Source organism: Macaca fascicularis, chromosome 10 (genome assembly GCF_037993035.2).
Source record: "Macaca fascicularis isolate 582-1 chromosome 10, T2T-MFA8v1.1".
Classification (NCBI taxonomy): Eukaryota; Metazoa; Chordata; class Mammalia; order Primates; family Cercopithecidae; genus Macaca; species Macaca fascicularis.
In genome coordinates, this window is record NC_088384.1 from 85,506,970 (window position 1) to 85,534,050 (window position 27,081).

At 43.8% G+C, this 27,081-nt stretch overlaps 1 protein-coding gene across 11 annotated transcripts in view; it reads left to right on the plus strand.

Moving 5' to 3' along the window:
* Positions 1-27,081, plus strand: part of LOC102141936 (signal-regulatory protein beta-1) — a 108,793-nt gene that overhangs the window by 75,540 nt on the left and 6,172 nt on the right. For 6 of the 11 annotated variants that reach the window (XM_045362648.3, XM_074004946.1, XM_065522912.2 and 3 more), the window contains exons 5-7: positions 20,253-20,576; positions 21,390-21,710; positions 26,380-26,688. In XM_045362648.3, coding sequence (XP_045218583.2) covers positions 20,253-20,576; positions 21,390-21,710; positions 26,380-26,688 — 954 coding nt within the window. Of the gene's footprint in view, positions 1-8,420; positions 8,524-20,252; positions 20,577-21,389; positions 21,711-26,379; positions 26,689-27,081 lie in introns of all 11 variants that reach the window. The other 5 variants (XM_074004951.1, XM_074004948.1, XM_074004950.1 and 2 more) reach the window with 3 other exon arrangements.

Genomic DNA, 27,081 nt, shown 5'->3' on the forward strand with positions numbered 1-27,081 from the left:
CCAGTCATTTCCAAAGTTGTTTAGGTCAGCACCTCTAGTCTCCATGCCCTTCAATGAGATCTCTCATACGTTTGTAATACAATTAGATTATTTTGTCATCATCTGCATTTTTTATCCTGTGATTCCCCATCCTCCTAGTAGATTTTTTAAAATGGCATACATTAAGGTTTACTTTTTTTTTTTTTTTTTTTTTTTTTGAGATGGAGATTCCCTCTTGTTGCAAGATTGTGCAATGGTGCAACCTTGGCTCACCGCAACCTCCGCCTCCCGGGTTCAAGCGATTCTCCTACTCAGTCTCCCAAATAGCTGGGATTACAGGCATGCGCCACCATGCCCAGCTAATTTTGTATTTTTACTAGAGACGGGGTTTCTCCATGTTGGTCGGGCTGGTCTTGAACTCCCGACCTCAGGTGATCCGCTTGCCTTGGCCTCCCAAAGTGCTGGGATTACAGGCGTGAGCCACTGCGCCTGGCAAAGGTTTACTTTTTGTGCTGTATAATTCTATGGTTTTGACAAATGCATAGTGACAAATGGATAGTGTAGGACCTCTTTATACGTTCTGGATAACAAGCCCTTAGCAGATATATCAATCACTACAGTACCACACAGAATAGTTTCATGGCTCTAAAATATCCACTGTGCTTTACTTAGCCACCTGTCTCCTTCTCAGTCCTCTGGCAACCACTGACCTATTTCCCATCTCTATCATTTGCTTTTTTAAAGAAATCATATAAACGGAATTATCATATATGTATATATATGTGTAGGTATGTGTATATGTATGTATAGATATATACATATATAAAACATTTGGAAACTGGTTTATTTCATTTAGCAATATGCACTTAAGAGTCATCCATATTGCTGTGTGAATTAACAGTTTGTTCCTTTTATCTCCGAATAATGTTCCATAGTATGACTGTTGCACCGTTTGTTTATCCATTCACCTATTAAAGGACATCTTAGTTGCATCTGACTTTACTGTGAATAAAGCTGCTGTAAACATTGGGTGCAGGTTTTTGTGTAGACATAAGATTTCTTATTGGTTGAGTAAATACCTAGGGGCATAATTTCTAGATTGTATGGTAAATCTATGTTTAACTTTATAAGAAACTGCCAAACTTCCAAAGTGTGCTTCCAAAGTACCATTTTTCATTCCCGCTAGCAATGAGTGACAGTTCTGTTGCTCTGCATCTTCATCAGCACTGGTATTGCCAGTTGGTTGCAATTTAGCTATTTTAATAGGTGTGTAGTAGTTGTTTTAATTTGCATTTCTATAATGACAAATGATCATTTTTTCATATGCTTATTTGCCATTTGTGTACCTTCTTTGGTGAGATGTCTGTTCATATGTTTTGCCCATTTTTAAATTCAGATGTTTGTTTTCTTCTTGTTGAGTTTTAGACACTGTTTGCATATTCTGGATATGATCTTTGGGATGGTTAATTTTATGTGTCAACTTCTCTGGGTTGTCACAAGGGATGCCCAGATGGCTGGTAAAACTATTTCTTGGTGTGTCTGTGGGATCATTTCCAGATGAGATTAGCATTTGAATCAGTACTCTAGGTAAAGAGCGTTGCCCTCAGTGATGTAGATGGACATTATCTAATCCATGGGGGTCTGAATAGATCAGAAAGGCAGAGAGGGTGCAAATTCTCTCTCTTTCCTTGAGCTGAGCATCCATCTTTTCTTCTTCGACATCAGAGTTCTCCTGGTTCTTAGCTCTTCAAACTCTGGGTCCTATAATAGCTGGTACCCTCCCCTCAGACCCCTGGCCTTTGAACTTAAAAATTCTGATTCTCTGAGAAGCCCTAATACAATCTTTCATTAGCTACGTGATTTGCAAATATTTACTCCCATCCTGTGTCTTGTCTTTTCATCCTCTTTTTGTTTTTTCTTTTTAGTGACAGGGTCTCGTTCTGTCACCCAGTCTGGAATGCTGTGGCATAATCATAGCTCACTGTAGCCTCAAACTCTTGGGCTCAAACAATCCTCCTACCACAGTCTCCTGAATAGGTGGGACTACAGGTATTCTACAATGCCCAGCTAATTTTTTTTTTAAGAGGTGGGGTCTTGCTATGTTGCGCAGGCTGGTCTTGAACACCTGAATGCAAGCAATCCTTCCACCTCAGCCTCCAAAAGCATTGGGATTATAGGCGTGAGACACCACAGTCAATGCCTGGCTGCTCTTTTCATCCTCTTAACGGTGCCTTTGTTTTTTCTTAAGACGGAGCCTCACTCTGTCACCCAGGCTGGAGTGCAATGGTGGGATCTCATCTCGCTGCAGCCTCCACCTCCCGGGTGCAAGTGATTCTCCTGCCTCAGCCTCCTGAGTAGCTGGGTCTACAGGCATGTGCTACCACTCCCAGCTAATTTTTGTATTTTTTTTAGTAGAGTTGGGGTTTTACCATGTTAGCCAGGCTGGTCTCGAACTCCTGACTTCAAGTGATCATGCGCATGCCTCAGCCTCCCAAAGTGCTGGGATTGCAGGTCTGAACTACCACACCTGGCCAACAGTGCCTTTTATAGAGCAAAAGTTTAATAAAGTACAACTATCAATTTTTTAAAATTATGTTTTTGGTATTGTATCTAAAAACTTGTCACCAGACCCAAAGTCAAGTAGATTTCTCCTATGCTTTCTTCTAGCAGTTTTATTGTTTTGTGTTTTACATTAAGTCTATGATCTATTTTGACTTCATATTAATTTTCATGTAAGGTATAAGGCCTATGTTAAGGATTTTTTTTTTTTTTTTTTTTTTTTTGTCTATAAACATCTAATTGTTCCAGCATCTTTGTCAAAAATGAGTTGACTGTATTTGTGTGGATATCTTTCTGGGCCTTCCATTCTGTTCCATTGATCTATGTGTCTGTTTTTTTGACCACACTGTCTTTGATTACTGTAGTTTTATAGTAAGTCTTAAAATTGGGCAGTGTGAGTCCTCCAACTTGGTTGTTTTTCAGAATAGTGTTGGCTGTACTTTGCCATCCCATGTGAAAAAAAAAAAAATTTTTTTTTTTGAGACAATCTCGCTCAGTCGCCCAGGCTGGAGTGCAGTGGCACGATCTCTGCTCACTTCAACCTCCACCTCCAGGCTTCAAATGATTCTCGTGAGTCAGCTTCCCATGTAGCTGGGATTACAAGCGTGTACCACCATGCCTGGCTAATTCTTGGACATTTTTCGTAGAGATGGGGTTTTGTCATGTTGGCCAGGCTATTTAGTTGTTTGAGTTTCTTAACACATTTTGAATATTAACCCCTTATGAGATGTATAGTTTATAAATGCAGAATTTTCTTCCACTCCATAGTTGTCTCTTCATTCTCTCCATGATTTAGATCTTTGATTTCTTTTGTTTTTGTTTTTTCGTTCTCTACATACAGGTGCTCTATATATTTTGTTTGATTTATACCTCAGTACTTCATCTTGGGGGATGCTATTTCAAAAGGTATTTAGTTTATTAAATTTACAATTCTCTTTGTTTATTACTGGCATAGAAGAAGGTAATTGACTTTTGTATATTAGTCTTGTGTCCTATGACCTTGCTAAATTATCTTATTTGTTCCAGAAGTTTTTCTTTTGTTTGTTTGGTAGATCTTTGGGATTTTCTGTGTAGACAGCCACATCATACACGAATAAAGACAGTTTTGTTCCTTCCTTTTCAAACTGTATACCATTTATTTCATTTCCTAGCAGTATCTAGGACTTCCAGTATGATGGTGAAGAGAAATGGTGTGGGAGAGCATTCTTACCTTTTTCTCAATTTTATTAGGAAAACATTCATTCTTTTACATTAAATATGATGCTACATATTGGTTTCTTGTATATATCCTTATTAGGTTAAGAAATTTCCCTTGTATTCTTAATATTTTTAGAGTTTTAAAATCTTGAGTGAGTGAGCAATGCACTTTGTCAAATGCTTTTTCTGTGTATATTGATGCGATCATATGCTTTTGTTATTTAGTCTATTAATATGATGTATTACATTGATTGATTTATAAATATTGAACCGGCCTTCTCTTCCTGGAATGAACCTCATTAATTGTGATATATTATTATCCTTTTTAAATATTGCTGGATTCAATTTGCTGATATTTTATTAAGGATTTTTACAGTTATGTCTATGAGAGATATTTGTAGCTCTTTTTTTCTTTAATGTCTTTATCTGATTTTGGCATTAGAGTAATTCTAACCTCATAAAATGAGTTGGAAAGTGTTCCTTTCTCTTTTATTTTCTGGAAGATATTATATAAAATCGGTATTACTTCTTCCTTAAATGTTTGGCAGATTTCATCAATGAAACCATATTGTTCTGGTATTTCCTTTTATAGATGGATTTTAACTACTAAATGAATTGGTTTACTAGGCATAGAACAATCTAAGTTTTCTCTGGTTCTCCTTAAGTAAGTTTTGGTAGTTTGTGTCTTTCAAGGAATTGGCTAATTTGATCTAAATTATCAAATTTATGGGAATAGGGTTGTCCATAGTATCCCCTGATCATCTTTTCAGTTTCTGTGGGATCAATAGTAATGACCCCTCTTTTTTTCTCAGCATTAGTAATTTGTGTCTTCTCACTTGCTTTTCCTTGGTTAGCCTGGTTAGGGACTTATCAATTTTATTCCTATTTATAAAGAACTAGCTTTTGGCTTTTATTTATTTTCTTTATTGTTTTTCCGTTTTTCATTTCACTGATTTCTGCTGTAATTTTTATTATTTTCTTTCTCCTATTGTCTCAAATTTAGCTTTCTGTTCTTTAGTTTACTAAGGTAGAAGTTTAGGCTACTGATTTTGGAATTTCTTCTTTTCTGACACACATTGAATGCTACAAATTTCCTTTTATGCACTACATTAGCCAAATAACCCAAAGTTTTATACTTTTTATTTTCATTTAGTTCAAAGTATTTTCTGATTTCTCTTGGGACTTCTTTTTTGACCCATGGTTTATTGAAAAGTGCACTGTTTAATTTCCTACTATAGTCAGCTATCTTTATTTTTGATTTCTAGTTTAATTCCTTTGTGATCTGAGAACATAATTTGTATGATTTCTATTCTTTTTAATTTGTGAAGGTGCATGTGATGGTCCTGAATGTGGTCTGTCTTGGTGAACATTCCATGAGTGTTTGAGAAGAATGTGCGTTCCGCTGTTATTGGATGAAATACTCTATAAATGTTAATTAGATCAAATTAATTAATAGTGCTGTACAGGTCATCTGTATCTTTACTGATTTTCTGCCTCTTTGATCTATTAATTACTGAAGGAGGGGTATTGAAGTCTCCAACCGTTAATTGTGGATTTGCCTATTTCTCTTTTTAGTTCTGTCTGTTTCATGTCATGAATTTTGACACTTGTTAGAAGCTTAAGATGATTATGACTTCTTGGAGAATTGACTCCTTTATAATTATAGAATGACCTCATTAGTTCTGATACTCTTTCTTATTCTAAAGTCCGCTTTGTCTAAAATGAATATATTAATAGCTACTCCAGTATCCTTTTGATTAGTGTGAGTATAGTGTATCTTCCTCTATTCCCTTACTTAAAAAATTGAGACATAGTTCACATACCATAAAATTCACCCTTTCCAAGTATACAGTTCTGTGCTGATTAGTATATTCACAAAGATGTGAAATTATTGCTGGGCATGGCAGCTCATGCTTGTAATCCCAGAACTTTGGGAGGCCAAGGCAGGTGGGTCACTTGGGGTCTGACCAATATGGTGAAACCCCATCTCTACTAAAAATACAAAAATTAGCCAGGCTTAGTGGTGGGTGCCTTGTAGTCTCAGTTACTCAGGAGGCTGAGGCAAGAGAATCAATTGCTTGAAGCCAGGAGTCAGAGGTTGCAGTGAGCTGAGATCATGCCACTGCACTCCAGCCTGGGCAACAGAGCAAGACTCCATCTCAAAAAAGAAAGAAAAAAAAAAAGATGTGAAATTATCAACACGAATTCCAGAAACTTATAATTACTCCATGAAGAAATCCATACCCTTTAGCAGTTACTTCCCATTTCCCCTTCCCGGAGACCCTGGCAACCACCAATCTACTTTATGTCTCTATGAATTTTCCTGTTCTGGACATTTCATATAAATGCAATCATATGATGTGATTCTATATTATGTCTGGCTTTTTTCACTTAGTGTAATGTTTTCAGAGTTCATCCATGTTCGTCCAAGCAATCCTCCTGCCCCAGCCTCCTAAGTAGCTGGGACTGTAGTTGCATGCCACTGTGGCCATGTATCACTACTTCATTCCTTTTTATAACTAGATAATATTCCATTGTATGATGTCATATTTTATTGCATCATCCCATTTTGTTTTTTTATCAGTTGATGGACATTAGGGTTATTTTCATCTTTTGGCTCTGATGAACAAGTCTGCTATGAACATTGATGTATGAGTTTTTGTGTGGATATATGTTTCAAATCCCTTAGGTAAATACCTAAAAGTGGAATTGTTGAGTCATATGGTAGCTGTATATTTAACATATCAAAGAATCACCAAACTGTTTAACAAAGCAGATGCACAAAGTGGATTTCATATAAGTGGACTCATACACTTTTTGTCCTTTTACATCAACCTTATTTCACTTAACATAATAATGTTTACAAGATTGATCCTTTTGCAGCATCTGTCAGAATTTTATTCTTTTCTATGGCTGAATAATATTTTATTATATGTATGTATCACATTTTGTTTAGTCATTTTTCTGTTGATGGACACTTGATTTGTGTTCCATCTTTTGGCTATTGTGAAGAATGTTGCAATGAACATTGGCAGGCAAGTATCATAGTCCTTGTTTTCAGTTCTTTGCACTATAAAGCTAGGAGTGGAATTGCTGGATCATATGGCAATTCTATGTTTAGCTTTTTGAGAAACTAGAAAACTTTTCTACAGTGACCGCACCCTTTTACATTCTCACCATCAATGAACAAGGGTTCCAATCTCTCCACATCATTGCCAGCACTTTTTTTTTTCCTTTTTTAGTTGTTATTTGTAAATAGCCATCCTCTTAGGTATGAAGTGGTTCTGATTTTGTATTTCCTCAATGACTAATGACGTTGAGCATATTTTCTTGTGCTTATTGGACATTTGTGTATCTTCTCCGGGGAAATATTTATTCAAGTCCTCTCCCCATTTTTTAATTGGGTTGTTTGTCTCTTTCATTGTTGAGTTGTAGGAGCTCTTAATATATTCTAATAATTATATTATTGATATATAATTTGCAGATATTTTCTCCCATTGCATGCGTTGTCTTTTCACTCTCTTGATAATAACATTGGATGCACAAAAGTTTTTAATTTTAATTAATTTTTTCTTTTATTGCTCATGCTTTTGCAACCGCTGCCAAACCCAAGGTTGTGAAGGCTTACATCTATGCTTTTTTCTAACAATTTTATGATTTTAGCTTTTACATTCAGGCTCTAATTTATTTTGAGCCAATTTTTACATACGGAGTGATGTAGGAACCCAACTTCATTTCTTTTGTTCATGGAAATCCTGTTGTTGCAGCACAACCTGTTGAAGAGACTATTCTTTCTACACTGACTGGATTTAACATGCTGATCATAAAACAATTGGCCATATATTTTATGGGTTTATTTCTGGACTTTCAATTCTATTGCACTGGTCTATATGTCTATATATTGGTTTATATAACCTTATGTCATTATCATACTGTGTTAATTACTATAGCTTTATCGTAAGTTTTGAAATTGAGAGTGTGAGTCCTCCTACTTTGTACTTCTTTCTACATGTCTCCTTATAAGAGGGTGACAGAGGGAGATTTGATACACAGAAGAGGAGGTGACATGACCAGAGAGAAGGAGGTTGGAGTGATTTGGCTACAAACCAAGGAATGCCAGCAGCTACTAGAAGCTGGGAGAGGCAAGGAAGAGATTCTTCCTTATAGAGCCTTAAGAGGGAACACAGCCCTGCTGACACCTTGGTATTAGCCCAGTGATTCTGATTTTGGATTTCTGGTCTCCAGAACATTAACAGAATAAAATTCTGTTGTTTTTAGTCACCCAGCCTGTCCTAATTTGTTACAGCAGCCTTGGAGAAATAACACAGATTAAGTATGTCTTACCTAAAATATTTAGGACCAGAAGTGTCCTAGAGTTTTTTTTTTTTTTTTTTTTTTTTTTTTTGGGCATGTCTGCATATACATAATGAGATATCTTGGAGGTAGGACCCAAGTCTAAACACAAAATTCATTTATGTTTCATACATACCTTACACACATAACCTGAAGATAATTTTATACTATATGACATGGTTTGGCTGTGTCCCCCCACCAAATCTCATCTTGAATTCCCATGTGTTGTGGGAGGGACCTAGTAGGAGGTAATTGAATTATGGGGGCAGTTTTTTCCCATGCTGTTCTCATGATAATGAATAAATCTCATGAGATCTGATGGTTTTAACAAGGGGAGTTTTCCTGCACAAGCTCTCTCTGCCTGCTGCCATCCATGTAAGATGTGACTTGCTCCTCCTTGCCTTCCACCATGATTGTGAGGCTTCACGTGGAACTGTAAGTACAATTAAACCTCTTTCTTTTGTAAATTGCCCAGTCTTATGTATGTCTTTATCAGCGGCATGAAAACGGACTAATATTATGTACTATGCATATAAAATTATAGTGTAAATTTTATACTATGTGTATAAAATACACACATATACTGTGTGTGAGTGTGTGTGTGTTAGCATATAATGTATATAGAGAGATGGAGTGTTGCTATGTTGCCCAGGCTGGACTTGAACTGCTGGGCTCGAGCAATCCTCCTGCCCCCAGCCTCCTAAGTAGCTGGGACTACAGGTGCATGCCAATGCAACCAGTTATACAGTATTTTTAAAATTTTGTGCATGAAACAAAGTTTTGACTGTGTTTTGCCTGCAGACCATCCCATGAGATCAGGTGTAGAATTTCCCACTTGTGTTGTCATGTTGGCCCTCAAAAAGTTTCAGATTTTGGAGCATTTCAAATTTCAGATTTTCAGATTAGGGATGCTCAGCCTCTACAGCTTGCTTTGTAAATTTTTGCTGAAAGCTGGACATGTTGAATAAGAAAATAAACACTGAGGTAAATAGACCTTTAGTGTGAGGATTGATGTTAATCTGGCTAGGAGTTGGGCAGCATTTAATGCTTGTTGTAGCTATAAGCATCAGAGACTTCCAATTCCTTTAAGGTCCTTGTTTTCTCTTCTCTTGGCTCTGGAGCTTTCCTTTGTACAGCTCCCCAGAGAGTCTGTGTCTTGCAGCTGTAAGTCACTGTACTCTATTGGAGCCTTATTGGTATGTGCTAGAGTATGGAGGACAGAGGAATTCCCTAATCCTCTTATTAAGTCTCAATCTTTGGTGGGCCTCTTGCTTCAGGAGTGTGGACTTTAGAAGTATTTTTCTTCTTCCTGCAGGGGTAGAGCTCCCTCCCCTGCCACCACTTTTTTCCTCCCTAGGTGGGACAGGAAGTCTGGAGAGGCCTGGAGTGATGCAGAGCTCCTTTAGCCTAGCGAGGATAGAGTTTCAGAAGTGCCCTCTGCCGAAGTCCTTGCCTCTGGAGATGAGGGAAGAGATCCTGGGTGGGCTTCACACATAGCTGTCTTTTGCCTCTCCCTGCTGGGGCCCTGTGGGGAGCTTTCTTAATGGAACTTGGTGAGCTTTCTGGATGAAAAACCTGCAAGAGTGTGAGGTCTTCCCTCTCGCGCTTCTGCCTCTCATGCTAGTCTGCACATAGCCTTGGCAATTCATCAGAGTTACTATGTAAGCATTCCCACTGACCGACTTAGGCATTGCTCCAGGGAAGCAGAACTTGGGGGTCACATCTATCTGGACTCACCTGACTCTCCAGATTTTTAGGTGGTAGTTTGCTCTGCAACCTCAGTTTCCTAATGGGTTCAAGGAAAGTCACTGATTTTCAGCATATCCAGCCTTTTCTTGTTGTAAGGTCAGGAGTAATGACTTCTGAGTTCTTTGCATGTCAGAGTTGAAAACAAAAGTCTCCACTGTGGGGAGTTTTAATATCAATCTACTACAGCAAGTAAGAAATATTAAGAGTCACAAAATCATAGGACTATAATCTTGGAATCATAAAGACTTTGGCACGTAGAGTCATAGAGTTTTACAACTGGAGAATCATAAATTCTAAGAATAAAAATCCCCCAGATTGAAAATCTCCGTGGACTCACCACTGTTTATAGGATGACATGACATAAAATGATTTTTATGATCTGACCCATTCCGTCTCTCCAGCCTCATTTCTCACCACTTATCTCACCTCCCACCCAAATCCTATTCTCCCTCCCACTCCCCAGCAAACAAATTCCGCCCAGGGTTCCAGCCTTGTCCTAACCTACTTCGTATTCTCTGCTGCACCTTGAATATTGCCTGGAACCTAGCAAACCTTCGATGATCATTTGTTAACCTAATTAATAAATAAAGTGGTAAAACTCTCTGCACGGTGTGTAGCACATAGAAGTATTAACAGTGACCTACCTCTATCATCCACATGATTTTTGCCTCATACTCTTCTAAGCATGTCAGGTGTATTAATTTTATTTTCATAACTATATGTGATACTGCTATTATGATTCCCATTGTAAAGATGAGGGAAGTGAGGCACAGAGAGGTTAGCAATTTGCTCAAGGTTACTCAGCTAATAAGCGGCAAACTGTCATAAATAGGTTGTAATTAGCATGAGGCTTCTATTATTTTCCAGGCACTGTGCTAATGCTAGATGCATTAGGTGCGTAATCTCTCGTTTCATAATAACTCCCATCTAATGCATGAAGAAATGGAGGTTTAGAGGGGTTAGGCGACTTATCCAGGGTCACACGGATAGTAAAAGCTGGAACGGAAGTTCACATCAGGTCTGCCTGCTCTACATCGCACACGTTTTGCTGTTCTCTGAGCGGCTTCTGCTGGCTGTATGGAAGGCGACACCTTTGCCCCCTTGTCAAGCCATCCAAGTCTTCTTCCTTCAAGACATAGCTCAAGGATCCCTTGGCTATGAAGCCTTCCCTGGCCTCTTCCCCACCCCAACCCTAGCTGCTGCAGTCAGCCTTCCTTCTCTGAGCCTCCATATCCCATCCACCTGCCCTTCACACCCCAGTGGAGCCCAGCGGTTAGAAATTCAGGCTCTCCTGGTGGTCTTAGGTTCAAATTCTGGTTCTGCTGGGTGGACCTTGATTCACCCTTTGTGTGACCATTTGAGCTTTGATTTTTTTTTCCCCATCTGTAAAATGGAGATAAGAAAATCAGTTCGCACAGGGGGCCGGGTGAAAGGTGTATAAATCTTAGCCAAATGCTTACTGAAGCATATGCTACACTGTATTATAATGATCTGTGTAAATGTTCATCTCCATCTCTTAAGTGGAGGGCAGGAACTGATTCTAATGTATCTCTTTGCCCCTAGCACCCAGTATGGCTTAAAATAGGTATTAAATAAATGTGGAGTAAATGAATAAAAAAAGAAATAAATGAATCTTAGAATCCTATTCTCATAATTTGATACATAAAACCTAAGGACCTCATGTCACATAACTGCTAAGTTTGAAGGATCTTAGAGATCAACTTCCTGAGGTGTTCAATCTTTTTGACTATCACCCACAGTTAGTAATATACTTTATATTGCCACCCAGTGTGTGTGCGCATGCCCACACACACACACACACAGAGAAAAGTTTTGGTGAACAGTTCTTGCCTTTCCTATGTGGGATAAACTCACATAATTCCTCTTCTTTTATCTCTCCTCCCCTCACCTCCTATTCTATCTTCTAACTTTTCCCTTCTCCTCCTTTCATTCTTTTCTTTCCTCTCTCTTCTATCTTTTCCATTTAAAAAATTGCTGTTTTAGGTCCACTACATTGATTTCATGCCCCATGAAAGCATTGTGACCTATGGCTTGAAAATCATTTATCTAGTCCAACTAGACTCCTTGTCCAGCATCTCTAACAGGAGTTCTATACTTACACTTCCCTGATGAAAGAAAGTTCCCCCCAAAGATACACAGTTTCGTTGCTGGACAGCATTTATTGTTAGAAAATTCTTGCTTCTCTTAAGCAGAAATGAACCTCTTGTAACTTCCTCATTGGTCCTAGTTGTTCCTATCTGGCTTGCTGGTCTCTCTGTAAGTTATCAAGCAAATCACCTCATTGAGTTTCCTTTTCTTCTCCTCTTCCTACAGATGTGTCCCACCGAAGTGCTGACAACCCACAAGTCCACCATTAAAGCCATTCTTTGGGGTTAAGGCATTGATCTTCACCCATCATCTCCCATTATTGTATCTGCTTGCTCTCATGGAGATAGGGGTCACTGGGGTTAGTCCACCTGTAGTGGCTGAAGTCTTCAGCTCCTGCAGCAGAGAAGTTTGTTGGGATGATGTGAAATATCAAAAGAGGGTTTCTTTAACCCTTAAATCTCTTTTGCTTGTTTTCTTTCCTCAATGGCTTGGATCTTCCCAGTGAGATGCTCAGTGGGGTTAGCAAATAGCATTTTGGAAATCACAACCAATATTGAAGGGTGAAATAGTATGTTAGCCTTTAACACCTTAGTCTAAATTTTCCCCTGTCAGTCTTTTTTCCATCACTTTAAGATCAGCCAGGGGAGGGGAATTATAGTGCTAGCCCTCTATAGGGTCTCCTCAGGCAAGAGGCAGTAACCAGCCTTCACTGCAAGGTAAGTGTCAGATTCTTAGGACTGAAAGATTCCCTTGACCCTACACGTCCAAACTCTCTTCATTCATTCATTGAACAAGTATTTGTCGAGCATCTTATTTGTGCTACATCTTGTGCTAGGTGTTGCAGATACCATGGAGATCAAGAGAGTCCCCATTCCTGGCCTCCATGGTGCATGCAGTCTAGCAGTAGTGACAGTCACCAATGATAAGAAGGTGTGACAGGTGCTCTGCTAAGGTCAGGAGTTGAGGGAGCTTGGAGCAGGGTCTCAGCTCACTGTGTGCTGGAGTCAGGGAAGGCTTCCTGGGGTGGACATTTGAGCTGAGACATGAAGGACAAGGAGCCTGTGGCTGAGTAGTTAATCTCTCCCTGGCTTCCCTCCTTCTCCCCACCCCCCACTGCAGGCAGCATCAGTGCCCCCATCAAGTCATCATCCTGAACTCCTCTGGGTCATTAGTTTAAATCAGTAGTTCTTAAGTTTTAACTCAGTCAGAATACTGTTTTGTTTAGTTTGTTCAACTGCAGATTTTAGGACCTCTGTAGGATTCTACATCTGGGGGGGTGGGGCTGTGATCTGCATGTCAGTCCATGGCTCGTATCTTCGGAAATCCTGGTCTATATCAGAATTCCACGGTTTTGGCCTTTACGCTTGACTATTTGATCAGTTTCTGAAGGAAAGAGGAAAAGGAAGTTCAGGAATGCCAAGGTTATCTTTCTGGAATTGGTGAGTCTGGGGAGGCATTGGGAGGGTGGTGTTGGTGATAGCAGGGACTGGGAGTTCTCAGAGGGGTCCAGCAAGGGCCCTTGGTCCTGGCACCCAACAACCTGGGGGACCTCCCACCAGCCATGTTGTGCTCCTGCCTCACCTCACAGCAGTAGATCAAAGGCACATGGTAGCACTGGCCACATAATTAGCAGAGCATGTCCCAGAATAATTAAATGTTTCAAAACAGTAACAGCAGAGCAGTAAATCAAGTGCGGGTCCCTCTGAGAGTGGGGCCCTATGCAATGCAGGGGTCAGATAACCAGCAGGCTCAGCAGTGGGGTGAGTGGAGCCCTGGCCCAGACTGAAACTCCTGGGTACAGGAAATGAAACCAGGCCTGTGAATATTCAAAGAAGAAGGATCCTTAGAGATCACCTAGATCAGTTCCCTCCATGTCCAGCTGTAGAATCCAAAGCCCAGAGAGATGGCCCAAGCTCACCCTGCAAATTGGTGGCAGAGCCAGATCAGAATCCCAGCCCCAGGACCTTCCTTCCCCCTCTTCCTCTCCCCCGATCTCTTCTTTCCCGAGGTGGTTTCATCCTATGCAATGTCCATGTGGAAACTATCCACAAGTTGACAACTTGCAAATATCTCTCCCCCAGCTCCAGAGTCCTGTGTCCAGCCATCCCCAACTGCAGTGGCCTCTTGCTGCTGCTTCTCCCCTGCTTCCTTCCTTACCCACCTCCAGTCTGTCCCTCCTCCAACACACACATACACACAGCCACCAGAGTGTGAGTTTGCAATCTGCGACCTGGATCCTGCTCCGGTACTGCTCTCTGCCCAAGGCATTGCACACAGATTATACTCCTACCTCATCAGCACACAGCCTCCAAGATCAAGTCCTGCAGTTTCTCCCATGACCATCTGTCCCCTCACTCTGCTCCCACCAAGTGACCTTGCTGTGGCTCACGTATGCCCAGCTCATGCCTGCCCTGCAAGTGCATTCCTCTCTTTGGAACATTCTTTTCCTAGAACTCCCTGTGACTTCCACTTCCTTCATTCAGGTCTCAGCTCATAGGCCCCTCCCAGAAAAGGCTTCCTGTGCACATGGTCTAAAATATACCCCCGCCACTCTCTATCCCCTGCCTTATTTTTCTTCTTACCAGTTAACCTCCCTGGAATTATACTGCCTAGTTATTCCTTTGTTTTTACTATCTTGCTCACTGCTCACTTGCTCAGTGCCCCGAATGATGCCTGCTACATAATTGGCACTCTATAAAGAACTGATGGAGGAGTAAGTAAATCAATAATCAAACAAATTAACACATGCATGTTCAGGGGCTCTTCAGTGTCAGGGGCTGTGCAAGGCAGTGAGGTCTCAGACATGGAGCAAGTGGACAAGGAAGGGTTCCTGTCCCCAAGGAGGCTGATCATTGTGTTGGGGAGACATGGACCTGTGTTCGCAGGAGGCTCAGAGTGACATGTGCAGCTTGTCGAGGATGAGTCTAAGAAGATGGGGTGAGGGTAAAAGATCCATGGGTCCTTGGAGCAAGGAGTTGGATTTTAGGGGTATCAATGTCCTTTTTTTTGGAGACAGAGTCTTGCTCCGTCCCCAGGCTGGAGTGCACTGGCAAGATCTTGGCTCACTGCAACCTTTGCCTCCCGGGTTCAAGCGATTCTCTTGCCTCAGCCTCCTGAGTAGCTGGGATTACAGGCGCATGCCACCATGCCTGGCTAATTTTTGTATTTTTAGTAGAGATGGGGTTTCACCATGTTGGTCAAGCTGGTCTCGAACCCCTGACCTTGTCATCTGCCTGCCTCGGCCTCCCAAAGTGCTGGGATTACAGGTGTGAGCCACCATGCCTGGCCCAATGTCCCTTTTCTGAAGAGCTAGCAGCTCTCTGTCCTTTCTGGTCCCTCAGCCTGTTAGGCCAGCACGGGGGCCCATATTCATGATGAGGGCTTTTAGGTCCCCAGCTCCTATAAAAGGTCATGCTTATAGAGTAGGTGACAGCCAATTCTTGCCAGTGCTAGAATAAGGAAGGAGACTGATGTGACTCTACTCAGAGGAAGCTGAGCCTTACCCAGTGGATGCATGGCCCAGCCTGGGTGAGCCCTGTGGGTAACTTGGCATTCCTCAGGCCATCCCTTGGAAAACTCCATCTTCACCACTTCCCCTTTAGCCTTCCAGCCTCACAAGGCAGGCCGCCCATGGCTGCCCGCCCACTGCAGCTTAGCCTGGGTGTCGCCAGTCTTCTCCTTCTGTGTAAATGGTATGATTAAGCTGGAGGGCAGAGAAAGGAACCCTAAAAGAAGCCCACTTCCTCCAGGAAGCCTTCTTTGCTTTCTCAGTGGGAGTGCTTCCTTCTTTTCCTTGCCCTGTAGCACATACCTTCCTCCTAGTTTGTTTATCCATGGGTCCATCCACCCATCCATCCATCCGCCCATCCATCCATCCATCCAACAAACATTCATCCAGCACTTATTTACACTAGTGACCAAGAACATGGTCCCTGTGCTCCAGAGCCCACAGTCTAATAAGGGAAAGAATTATTATGCAACTAGTTTCGAGTTAACAATTTAATTATAACTGTGATAAATGCTCTGCAAGAGACGTATTTGAACCTACGGGGAGATATTAGGTAGAAAAGACTTCCCTGATGAAGGAATGTTTCACCCAAGACCTCACTGTCTGCTATGGTAGCCAGTAGCCACATGTGACTATTGAGCCCCTGAAATGTGGCTAGTGTCACCAAGGAACTGAGGGTAGATGAATAATTTTATCAAAATAAAATAACTATTCTGTGTCAGGCCCTGTTAAGGCCAGTCCAAACTAGTCTGGTTGAAAACACCAACAATTACGTCTAGTTCAGCATCCACCTCTTCCCCTCACCCCAGCCCAATGCTGCCCCCAAGTCCCTGCTGAAGGATCTGGAAGGGATGGAGGTAAAGCATCCTTTTGTTCCTCCTCCTTTCCCCGAATTGGGCCTGTCTATCATCTGGTGTGTTAGGGCCTGGGAGGGAAGATGGAAAAAGAGGGACCTTTTACCCAACAATGCTCTGTTCACTATGCTCTGTTCAACAATGCTCTGTTCACTATGGCTGGACTCTGGAAGCCAGCTGCCTCCTAGGGCACAGGTGTGGATTCCTAGGAGGATCCTGAATGTGTGCATGCATGCATGCATGTGCGTGTGGGTGTGCCCATGTGTGTATGCTGTGGGGGTGCACAGTCTGCTGCACAGTCTCTCTTATGCATGATCTGATTCAGGTTCACAGCTCCCCGCTGGAGTCCATGCTGCAGTCTCTTACTGCTAGGCCCTCTTGCCAGTGGTCATCTCTCTTGAGTGGGATGCTCTAAGCTCAGCTCCCTCCTTTCAGTGGGGATCTCTCCATGGACTTCACCCCCTTGCTACTCTGCAAGGAGGAAGCTTGAGCTGCTGCCCTGCCACCCCGTCCCTCTACCCTGCCGTCTCTTTTCAGTTCCTTTTTCTCTTGCTCAGGGAAACATCAAGGTGGATCAACAAATTCACTGTTGCTTCAGGAGACACCTGGAAAAAGAGAAGCCAGCCTCCTCCTCCTGCAGGCACCCAATATCTAGGAGTCATTTTAGGGTACCTTGCTTGGCTGGGTGGTGGGGGGGGGTTGTGAGGTTGGGGGGAGTTTCTGTAACAACCTCCCCCAGGCTGACAACTCCTCTCTTTCCTCTCCCTCCACTTTAGCTGAGCGTACAGACCCCAAAGAGATGGGATGGCCGGGGAGCAGGCCAGGCTTGGCTGCTTTGTAATCATACCTGGCCCCAAAGGTTCATTTGTTATTACCGAGTATCTCTTCTGTGCCCGGCACTGTGTGGCTGCTGGTTACAGCCATGAATAAAGATCAGTAGTCTTCAGGGCAAATCATTTATTTTTCATGAGGGAAGTGGATAAAAACAAATAAGTATACATCAGGGCTAACCATTGGAAAGCCAAGTAATGCAGGGTAAGGAAATGGAGAGACCAAAGGGAGAGGCTGTTTTCATAGGGAGGTCAGGGAAACTGGTGGCTGTGTTTCAAATTCATGTTTCCCCAACTTGGAGCCTAGTAGACAATTTTGGGCCACGGGTAATCCGTGCTGCCATTGTGCAAGCCTAGTGAAGCCATGAGGCAAGGGTTGGGTTTCAAAGTCTAGGGTCTTTCTTGGTTGCACGTGGTTGTGTATGTCAAGGCTCACTTCTCAACCCTCTGGGCCCATGTCTGATCCATTCTGCATTCCCAGAAGCCATGTCTGGGTCTGGGACAGGGCAGGCTTTTGATGCTGCTTGTTCAGCATGGAGGAGCCTCCAGGAGAAGGGACATCAAGGCTCAGCCTATCAGAGGCCAGCTTTGTGGCTTGAAGCTTGAGGCAGAGCTCAACCACTTCCCTGTTTTGCTCATGGGGAATCAGAGAGGTTGGAACCCAGTGAAAGGCTCCAGATGCCTCGCTAGCTAGACACCACAGGCCTGAAGGTTTGGGGCTTGGAAGGAGGCCTTGGCCACAATGACCACTTCTCTCACTGTGGCTCAAGCCTCTGCTCCAGGCATGGCAGGGAATGGGGTGGGGTGAGCAACTGGGAAGTATAAGGTCTGCTCCAGGCTGTCAGAGGCTGGTCAGTGGCTCCTGGGCTCTTTCAGGGCCTTATCCAGTGGTTGTCACCAGAACAGACCAGGAGCACTGTGAGTCTCTCACCATGGCTACCACACCTGGGTGGGCCCTGGGCTCCCTCCTGCCCACCCTTCTGCTGGGACTCACAGGTGAGTCCTGATTCCTGTCCAGAGAGACCCTCAGGGCAGGCAAGGAAACCCCCAGGAATGACCAAATCCAGCCACCATGTCTTCCTGAAGGGAGACTGAGGCTCAGAAGACGTGACCGAACTGTTTTCCTGCCAGTCAGGTGCTATTTTTCATCTTTTCTTCAATGTAGACCTTGTGGATAAAGGGAGTTGGTGGGAGCTGGGGGATCAGAGGAGGAAGTGACCTAATGGTGAGGGGCTCAGGGGAGGTCAGGAGGTAAAAGAAGAGCCCACCTCCCAGATTTCTTGATGTCAGCTCTAGTCTGGGTGGCTACCTGTTCTGGATCAGAAAGGGTGTAAGGGTGGAAAAGACAGAGAGAGAGAAAGAAAGAGAGAGAGAAGTCGCCAGAGTGATGGAGCCTCCAGCATTGGAGGCATGGAAGAGTCCTGGACCCAAAGTCAGACCGGCCTTCTTACCCTCCTTCCTTAGCCACTGATAGGCTGTGTGACCTTGAGCAAGTCACGAGACCTTTCTGAGTCTCTGTTTCCTCTTCTGAAAGTGGGGACAATAATACCAGCCTCCCATAGCTGGGATGTGGAGGAAAAGAAGCATACACGGCTGAAAGTGTTTTCTGAACCACATGGTGCTGTGTGCAGGGTGGGTGATAAGGGCAGAGCACAGTTCAGAAGGTACTAGAGCTGTGTGCTAAGAGGATGAGTTCCTATGGCCTCCTGCGCTGCCCTCTGCCTGTCATCCTGCTTGTCACTGGTTGTTTATTTGCCTTTCCCCTGCACCTGACCAGATGCTTCTCAAGGGTAGGGGTCCTGTCTGACTCATCTCTGTGGCCTCAGCACCCAGCTCCTGACCCGGTGCAGAGCAGGGGCTCAGGGAATGCTGCGAAGACTTGGGGAGGTTCCTGCTCCAGAGCTCTGCAGGGCTGTCCTTAGGAGGAGGGGTGAGTCTCATCCTGCAGTTTTCCTGGAAAAATTCTGGGAGACAGGTCTCAGGTTATATCCCAGAAGCAGGAAATATTTTGTCATAGTCCTAGCTGTGTGTGAGGGTAAATGGAGCTGCTTTTCATGGAGAGTGCTCCCTGTCACTGGAGGTAAGCAAGCAGACGACGGGGGTCTAGTGAGGTGTTGACGGGAGGGACCCGAGTAGGAGGGCCAACCATCCCTGTTGGGGTGATTCTTGACTTTACATTCAAGTCCTTATAAACTTACATTCACAGTGGAAATCCTGATTCATCACCATTCCCTTCCTATCCCAACTCGGTCCTTCTCTAGTTCTTCCCATCTCAAAGCGTAGAGCTACCACCCACACAGCTGCTCTAGAGAAAACCTGGGAATTGTTGATCCATAATTCATTCTGTCCCTCATCCCCTATCCTGCCCGTCACTGAGTCCTGTGGGCTGTATCTTCCAAATGTGTCTTGAGTCTCCTTTTCTCACCACCCTAGTCCAGGCTACCATCACCTCGGCCTGGAGGCCTGTACCAGCTTCCCCACTGGTGTCCCTGCTTCCATTCCTGCCACCCTCCTTCCCATTCTCCACACAACCCCAGTTATCTTCTAAAAAAATGTACATCAGACCACTTTGCCCCTCTATCAAAGTCTCGTCTGGTTTCCCATCACTCTCAGAATAGAATCAAGATTATCACCATGGTCCCCAGGCTCTTCTCACTCTGGACCTCTTTGCCATGACACTAGGGTCCTACAGACTTCTTGGTTTCTCAAGCCCACCAAGCTATTCCTGCCCGAGGTCCTTCTCTCCTGCTATCCCTGCTGTCTGGAATGTCCTTCCTCTGTCCCTTCCCATGGCTGGCTCCTATTCATTGCTCGGTTTCAGCTTAATGATATGTCACCTCCTCAAGGAATTCTTCCCCAGCTGCCCTTCTAGAATAAGTCCTCCCCATATTCTCCATCTGTGCACTCTTTGGGTTTCCTTGAGGGCATTGGGCTCAGTCGTAATCACATTTGCATTTGCTTGTTTTCTTTTGATCAAATGCTGATGTGCTGCCTGAAGATGGAACCAGATACAGCACATAGTAGGTCCCCAGGGCCTGACACAGCTCTGGTGCCACTGGTGCCTGTGGGGTGTGTCCCATCCTCAGTGTGCAGTCACAGTTGCTCTTTCCTTAGCTGGACAGCCCTTCATCTCTCTGACTGGTCCATCTCAGAGGACAAGCCCTGGAGACTCGGTGCCTTTCAACTGTACTGCTGGCCCCTTCAACTCCAAGGACTTCTCCCGGGACTTCAATGTTACCTGGTTGAAGGACAGTGATGAACATCCAGCCTCAGCTCAGCGCCTGGTGCCTGACAATGAAGGCAATGACTTCATCACCAGCAAGGCATGGGTGACACTGACCCGACAGGATGTCTCATCTGAGATCACCTGCGAAGTCACCCACAGGGCCCTGGTAGAGCCCCTGAAAACAACCATGAATCTCTCCCAAGTGCTCCGAGGTGAATGGGCAGTCAGGTGGGGTGGACATTAACCCTGGAAGCATCCAGCTTTCAGGGGTTTTGCCCAAAGCCTCATTTCATAAATGGGGAAATGAAATTCCTCATTGATTTCTGATCGTGTGTATTGTGGTTATAAGCGCAGGTTCCAGGGGTTCACTGTCTGGGTTTTAATCCTACCTGTGCCACTTTATAACTTGTGGGATCTTGTGAGTTATGTGACTATTTAATGCCAGTTTCTTTATATAATAGGAATAAGATGAGGACCTACTTCATAGGTGTCCTGTGAAGATTTAATGAATTATTCCTTATAAAACACACATAACGGTGCCTGGCATGCAGTAACTTACTTATGAATGTTTCATCTTGTTATTATCTGGCCCCAGACTCCCTTTCTAAACATCTTTGTTCTATTAATATCATTGTTACAGTTTTTTAATTAAAATGTTTATTATTAATTTAATAATAATGAATAGCCACTGTATGCCAGACACTGTGCTCAGTGCTGGGGATGCAGCAACGAGCAAAATAAAGTCCCTGTCCTCATGGGCATCACCTTTTACTAATTCTTAAAATTACATTTTCTGATATGAAATATTTCAAAAACACAGAATATAGCAGACACCCCTGTATCCTTACCCATATTTAATGAATATTAACATTTAGCCCTATTTGCTTTACATTGTGCATACAAGAAAAAATTATTTCTTTACAAAAAGGCGAGAGACCTTGGGGCTGGTCCCTGGAGAGGAAAGCATGGGTGGCCACAGGCAGGGACTGATTTCACCAGATCTTACTTCCTATTCCTCTGTCTAGTTGTCCCCACCCTGAAGATCACCACTGAAACCTCTGGGACCCGTGTACGTGTGCAAGACAGAGTGAATCTCACCTGCCATGTCCTCCACTTCTATCCCGCCCACCTGCGACTCACCTGGATGGAGAACAGGCGCATGATCCAGACCCTGGCGTCCCCTCAGGCCACCAGAAATCGAGATGGGACATACTCTCTGGAGCACACGTGGCAGGCAGAGGTCACGCCGGAGGAGCGTGAGTTTGCTTGCTGGGTTGTCCACGATGAGCAGCCCCCGCTCAAGGCCAATGTCACCCTGCAAGGCCAGGTGCACAGGCAGGGGAAAGGTGGGTGCAGCCTCTGACCCAGCCCCTCTCGACATCCCCTGTGGGCAGCATGGCTGGGGAGGGTCGGAGACTCAGGGCGGCATCAGGTGATGGTGAAGGATGGAAGGATACCCTCAGCTGGTGATAAAACTCTCACGCATTCGCCCCCAAACTCCACTCCTTATGCCTTCCTCCACACCCTCCCCAAGAAGAAAGGGTGGGACTTCTCTTCCCTAATTCCATGCATTCTTGATGTTGAAAGTTCTCCACCTTAACAACTGACTGCAAGAAATGGCAGAGATTAAGGACTGCTGAGCACCAAAGTGCCTTATAGAAAGGCTATTAATCAAGACTGGCACAGTTGAAAGTTTCTGGATGGCACCTTTAAAGAGAGGCCAGAATTCTGAATTCAGCTGGAAAAGAGGGTCTGTGCAGGCCCATACACGGGGTCAGGACAGGCCCTTACAGTCGGTCGGACAGGCACTTACAGTGGGTCAGACAGGTCCTTACAGTGGGTCAGACAGGTCCTTACATGGGGTCAGGACAAGCCCTTACACAGGGTCAGCACAGGCCCTTACATGGGGTCAGGACAGGCCCTTACAGTGGGTCAGACAAGCCCTTACATGGGGTCAGACAGGCCCTTACATAGAGTCAGTGCAGCCCCTTACATAGAGTCAGAACAGGCACTTACATAGTGTCAGGACAGGACCTTTGAGTCAGTGCAGGCCTTTACCTAGGGTCAGGGCAGACCCTTACACGGGGTCAGAACAGATCTTCCTCCTCCTCTCCCCTTCCTTTTCCCCCTCACTTTCCTTCTCCTTCCATTCTTCTCTTTTTCCTTGTCCTCTTCACTTTCTCCCTTTTTTGAGTGTTTTTTTATATTACCTTTTTTTTTTGTTTTGTTTTGTTTTTACACTTTGATTTTAGGTTCAGGGCCCATGTGCAGGTTTTTATATAGGTAAATTGTGTGTTGGAGTTTGGTGTACAGCCTGTTATTTTTTGACTTTTTAATAACAGCCATTCTGGCTGGTGTGGGATGGTATCTCATTGTGGTTTTTATTTGCATTTCTTTAATATTAGTGATGTTGAACATTTTTTCACAAGCTTGTTTGCCGCGGATATGTCTTCTTTTGAAAAGTAGCTGTTCACATCCTTTGCCCAGTTTTTAATGGTGTTGTTTTTTTACTTGTGAATTTATGTAAGTTCCTTATAGACTGTGGATCTTAGACCTTTGTCGGATGCATAGTTTGTGAATATTTTCTCCCATTTTGTGGGTTGTCTGTTGGCTCTGCTGATAGTTTTTCTGGCGGGCCTTGCCTTCCGGAATCTCCTCTACCTCCGATCTCTCACTCTTTCTGTCCTCAAATGATTTTCCCCACAAGAGGGAGCTGTCTGCTGGCAGTTCAGATTCAGAGAGCGCGGGCTGCTTTCCTTTGGTCCAGCTTGGACCAGCTTGGGAGAATGAATTACCAGTCCAGAGTGGGCCTGTTGGGTGGTGGAGGCAGACAGTGTCCGAGAGGGTGGGTGGAGGTTATTAGGATTGGCCGGGCCTGGCGAACTAGGAATAAGCCAGCATGTGGACTCACAGCTCTGCAGAACCACACGAAGCCAGAAAGGACAGTCCCTTTTGGGCGGTGAGGGTGTTTGCCTCTGTGTACGAGTATTACAGTGCAGGCCACTGCCAGAGCAAGGGTGGACGGGTGCCGGACCGGCAACAACAGCCCGTCTTCCCACCAGGGCCTTCTACCTCCCCTTCTCTCTTTCCCTGACGGAATTGGCCTCTATCTGGCTGCTGTAAGGATTCTTAAGGAGAATGATCCCACTCAGCTTTCAATTTCTCCGTGCCTTTTTGTCTGTTGTCCAGCAGAAATAAGAAAAACACTCACCCAGCAGGATACACAGGTCTGGTTGAAAAACTGGAAACTGGTCCTTTGTGATCAGAAGCAAGTTACAATATTTCTTTATTGACTCATGCTGGGTTTTTCTTCTCTTATTTTTCTCTTTTGCCTGCATACAGTCTATCTGGCCCACTGCTGCAACATTAACCCCCTGGGAGCATCCTTTTCATTATACGGCTCCCCTATGTAGCTTTGTGGGGCCCCGTGCTCTGCAGGGGGAAGGGCAGCCCCTTCCTTTTCTGGCATTTAGGCCCCTTTCTCTTTGGTGTTAACAAAGCATTGCAGCTATCCTTCCCCAACCTGGCTCATAAATGCCTTCATCAGCACCCTCACCTCTTACGCACTCCCCACTCTGTGTCTCTGCTCCTACTGGCTGACACCCGTAGAGCATTTACTGCACACTAGGCATCCTCAAATATGTTATCTGAACCTACAACAGAGCCCAGAGCTAGCACGGGGACCAAGGTCTCAGAGGTTCCAAACAGCATAGCTGGGGTTAGAATGTAGGCATGTCTGTTCAAAAATTCAATGTGTTTTTCTGCATTTTTCTTTCCTATCCTGCCTGAGAATCCAAAGCTTAGTGTTATCTCAAGTCTCTTCTCAAATCTCAATTTTAAATGCTCTATTTCTGATATTTATTTCTTCCTGAATTCCTGAACTCCTGACCTCAGGTGATCCACCTGCCTCGGCCTCCCAAAGTGCTGGGATTACAGGCGTGAGCCACCACACCTGGCCGCAACTCCCTTTCTAAGTTTTCCATCAGTGCAATGACAATTCTTACACCCACCTCAAAGAGCCCTGCTTAAGATTCTTTTCCTTGACTCCTGCCTGGCATCTGGACAATGGGACCCATAGCAAGTTATCTGCAGTGACTGCAGTCTCCATAGTGCCTAGCCTAGAGCTGAGCTGCAAGTAGGACAATATTAAAGGTCATTTAATATAGAACCAACTGTGCAGAAGTAGAGGCAGCTATGAAGTAACAGAAAAAGGCCTTGACTTGGAGTCAGAACTCCTGGGTTACAATGTCAATTCTGTTCACTGTGAGGCCCCTGGATGAGTCACTAACCCTCCCTGAGCCTTTTCTTTATTGTTAATATTAAAAATACGATTAATAATTCCTTGGATGGTCATTGTGAATATATGGTGCTGATGGTTACCATTTATATAGTGATTACTGTGTGCCACATATTCTACTTAGTTACATCCCTTAATTTACTAATTAACTCTGAGAGAAATGCAAATCAAAACCACAATGAGATACCATCTCACACCAGTCAGAATATCAAGTATTAAAAACTCAAGAAATGACAGATGTTGGCGAGGCCATGGAGAAATAGGAATGCTTTTACACTGTTGGTGGGAATGTAAATTAGTTCAACCATTGTGAAAGACAGTGTGGCGATTCCTCAAGGATCTAGAACCAGAAATACCATTTAACCCAGCAATTCCATTACAGGGTACATACCCAAAGGAATATAAATCATTGTATTACAAAGATATGTACATGCGTATGTTCATAGCAGCACTACTCACAATAGCAAAGCAGTAAAATTAATTCCTTGACATGGAATCAACCCAAATGCCCATCAGTGATAGACTGGATAAATAAAATGTGGTACATATACACCATGGAATACTGTGCAGCCATAAAAAGGAATGAGATTGTGTCCTTTGCAGGGACGTGGATAAAGCTGGAAGCCATTATCCTCAGCAAACTAATGCAGGAAGAGAAAATCAAACACAGCATGTTCTCACTCATAAGTAGGAGCCGAATAATGAGAACACATGGACTCAGGGAGGAAAACAACAGACACCAAGGCCTTTTGCAGTGGGTGAGGGGAAGGAGAGCCTCAGGACCAAAAGCTAATGTATGCGGGGCTTAATACCTAGGTGATGGGTTGATAGGTGCAGCAAACCACCATGGCACAGGTTTACCTATGTAACAAACCTGCACATTCTGCACATGTATCCCAAAACTTAAAGTAAAATAAAATTTAAAAAAAGAAAGAAAAGAAAAATGTACTTCATCAAACCTAATGGCTAAACAAAGGAAGTCTGACTTTAATTATACTCCAGATATCAAAATGAGATGAATAATTGTTATAAAATTTAAGCCATTCTTCTTCTATAAAAAACAAATCATCCCCATTTTACAGATGAGAAAACTGAGACTCTGAGGGTTAAGTTGCTTGGGCTCCAGTGGAGAGCTGGAAACGTGAACTTGGGTGGAGTGAGATCCTAAAGCCTGTGCTCCTAACCTTTTCTCTATGGTTCTAACGTCTTCTCCATGACCTGGCCTCTGAGAAGTGAGGTTCTCTTCCATTTTCAAAGACTGAGGGTAGGGCTGAGTGACAGTAAGGGGTGCTGACCATGGAGCCTGACTACCTGGCTAAGATCCCAGCTCAGCCACTGTCTAGTGGACCTTAACAAGTTATTTAGCCTGTCTGGCCTCAGTTTCCTCATCTGTGAAATGGGAATAGTAACAGCTCCCACTTCTGAGGGCTGCCATGAGAACTCAGTGACTTAGGGAAGAGCCTGTAGGCAGGGTAAGTGCCAAGTGAGTGTCCACTATGCAGTATCTGTAGAAGTTTACCTCCTTACAAACTGCTGTTTCCCATTCTACAGTTTCATTGGCCTCTGATACCAGATTCGGAAACTGGTTCCTATCAGAACATAACCTTTACATCTTATGAAAGAGGAAGCAATGGGCTTCTTGGCAGATGCTGTGTATTTGTTCACACTGGGGTTCAGGCACTTCTGTGCCCTCTCATGGGAGGGGTCTATCCTTGCAGGCCGGAGTGTGCAGCCTTACAAGTTGCAAGGCCCCCTTCAGCGATCTGAGCCCGGCACAAGGATCCGATTGACCTACACATCCTCAGGGTTCGCAACACACCAGGTTACTGTGACCTGGCTTAAAAACAAACACGAGCTCCCAAACCCTCAGACCAGCATCCAGTACAGTGGACACACCTACAATGTGACCAGCAGTGTGCTTGTCCTGCTGACGGATGATGATGTATTCTCCCACGTCATTTGCCACGTTGAGCACAAGTTGACGCTGTTTTTCCAGAAAACCATTGGCCTGGACCAGTACCTCCGGGGTAAGATCTCTCTGCTCAGCTGAGGCAGTGCAGAGATGGGGTGGGGACTTCTCTGAGCCTCAGTTTCCTCAATGAAAAATGAGGAAGAACCCTTAAAGATAAGCAAGCACATCCCTCGTTTGATTGAGGCAAGAATTTAGTGAAATAATACCTGTAAAGTGCTTAAGACAGTGCCTTGCTCATACTAACTACTCAGAAGTGGCAATTGTTGTTGTTAATTGGTATTATTATTTACAGCACTTCTCAGAACTCACTTCTTTCATCTGTAAAATGGAGACAGGATATCTTCTGGGAATTCAATTTTATTATTATCATTATTTTATATGAAGAAGATTTGAAGGGCTTGGGAAACTAAATTCTAGGGCCTATGATGTCTTTAGATGGGTTGAACCA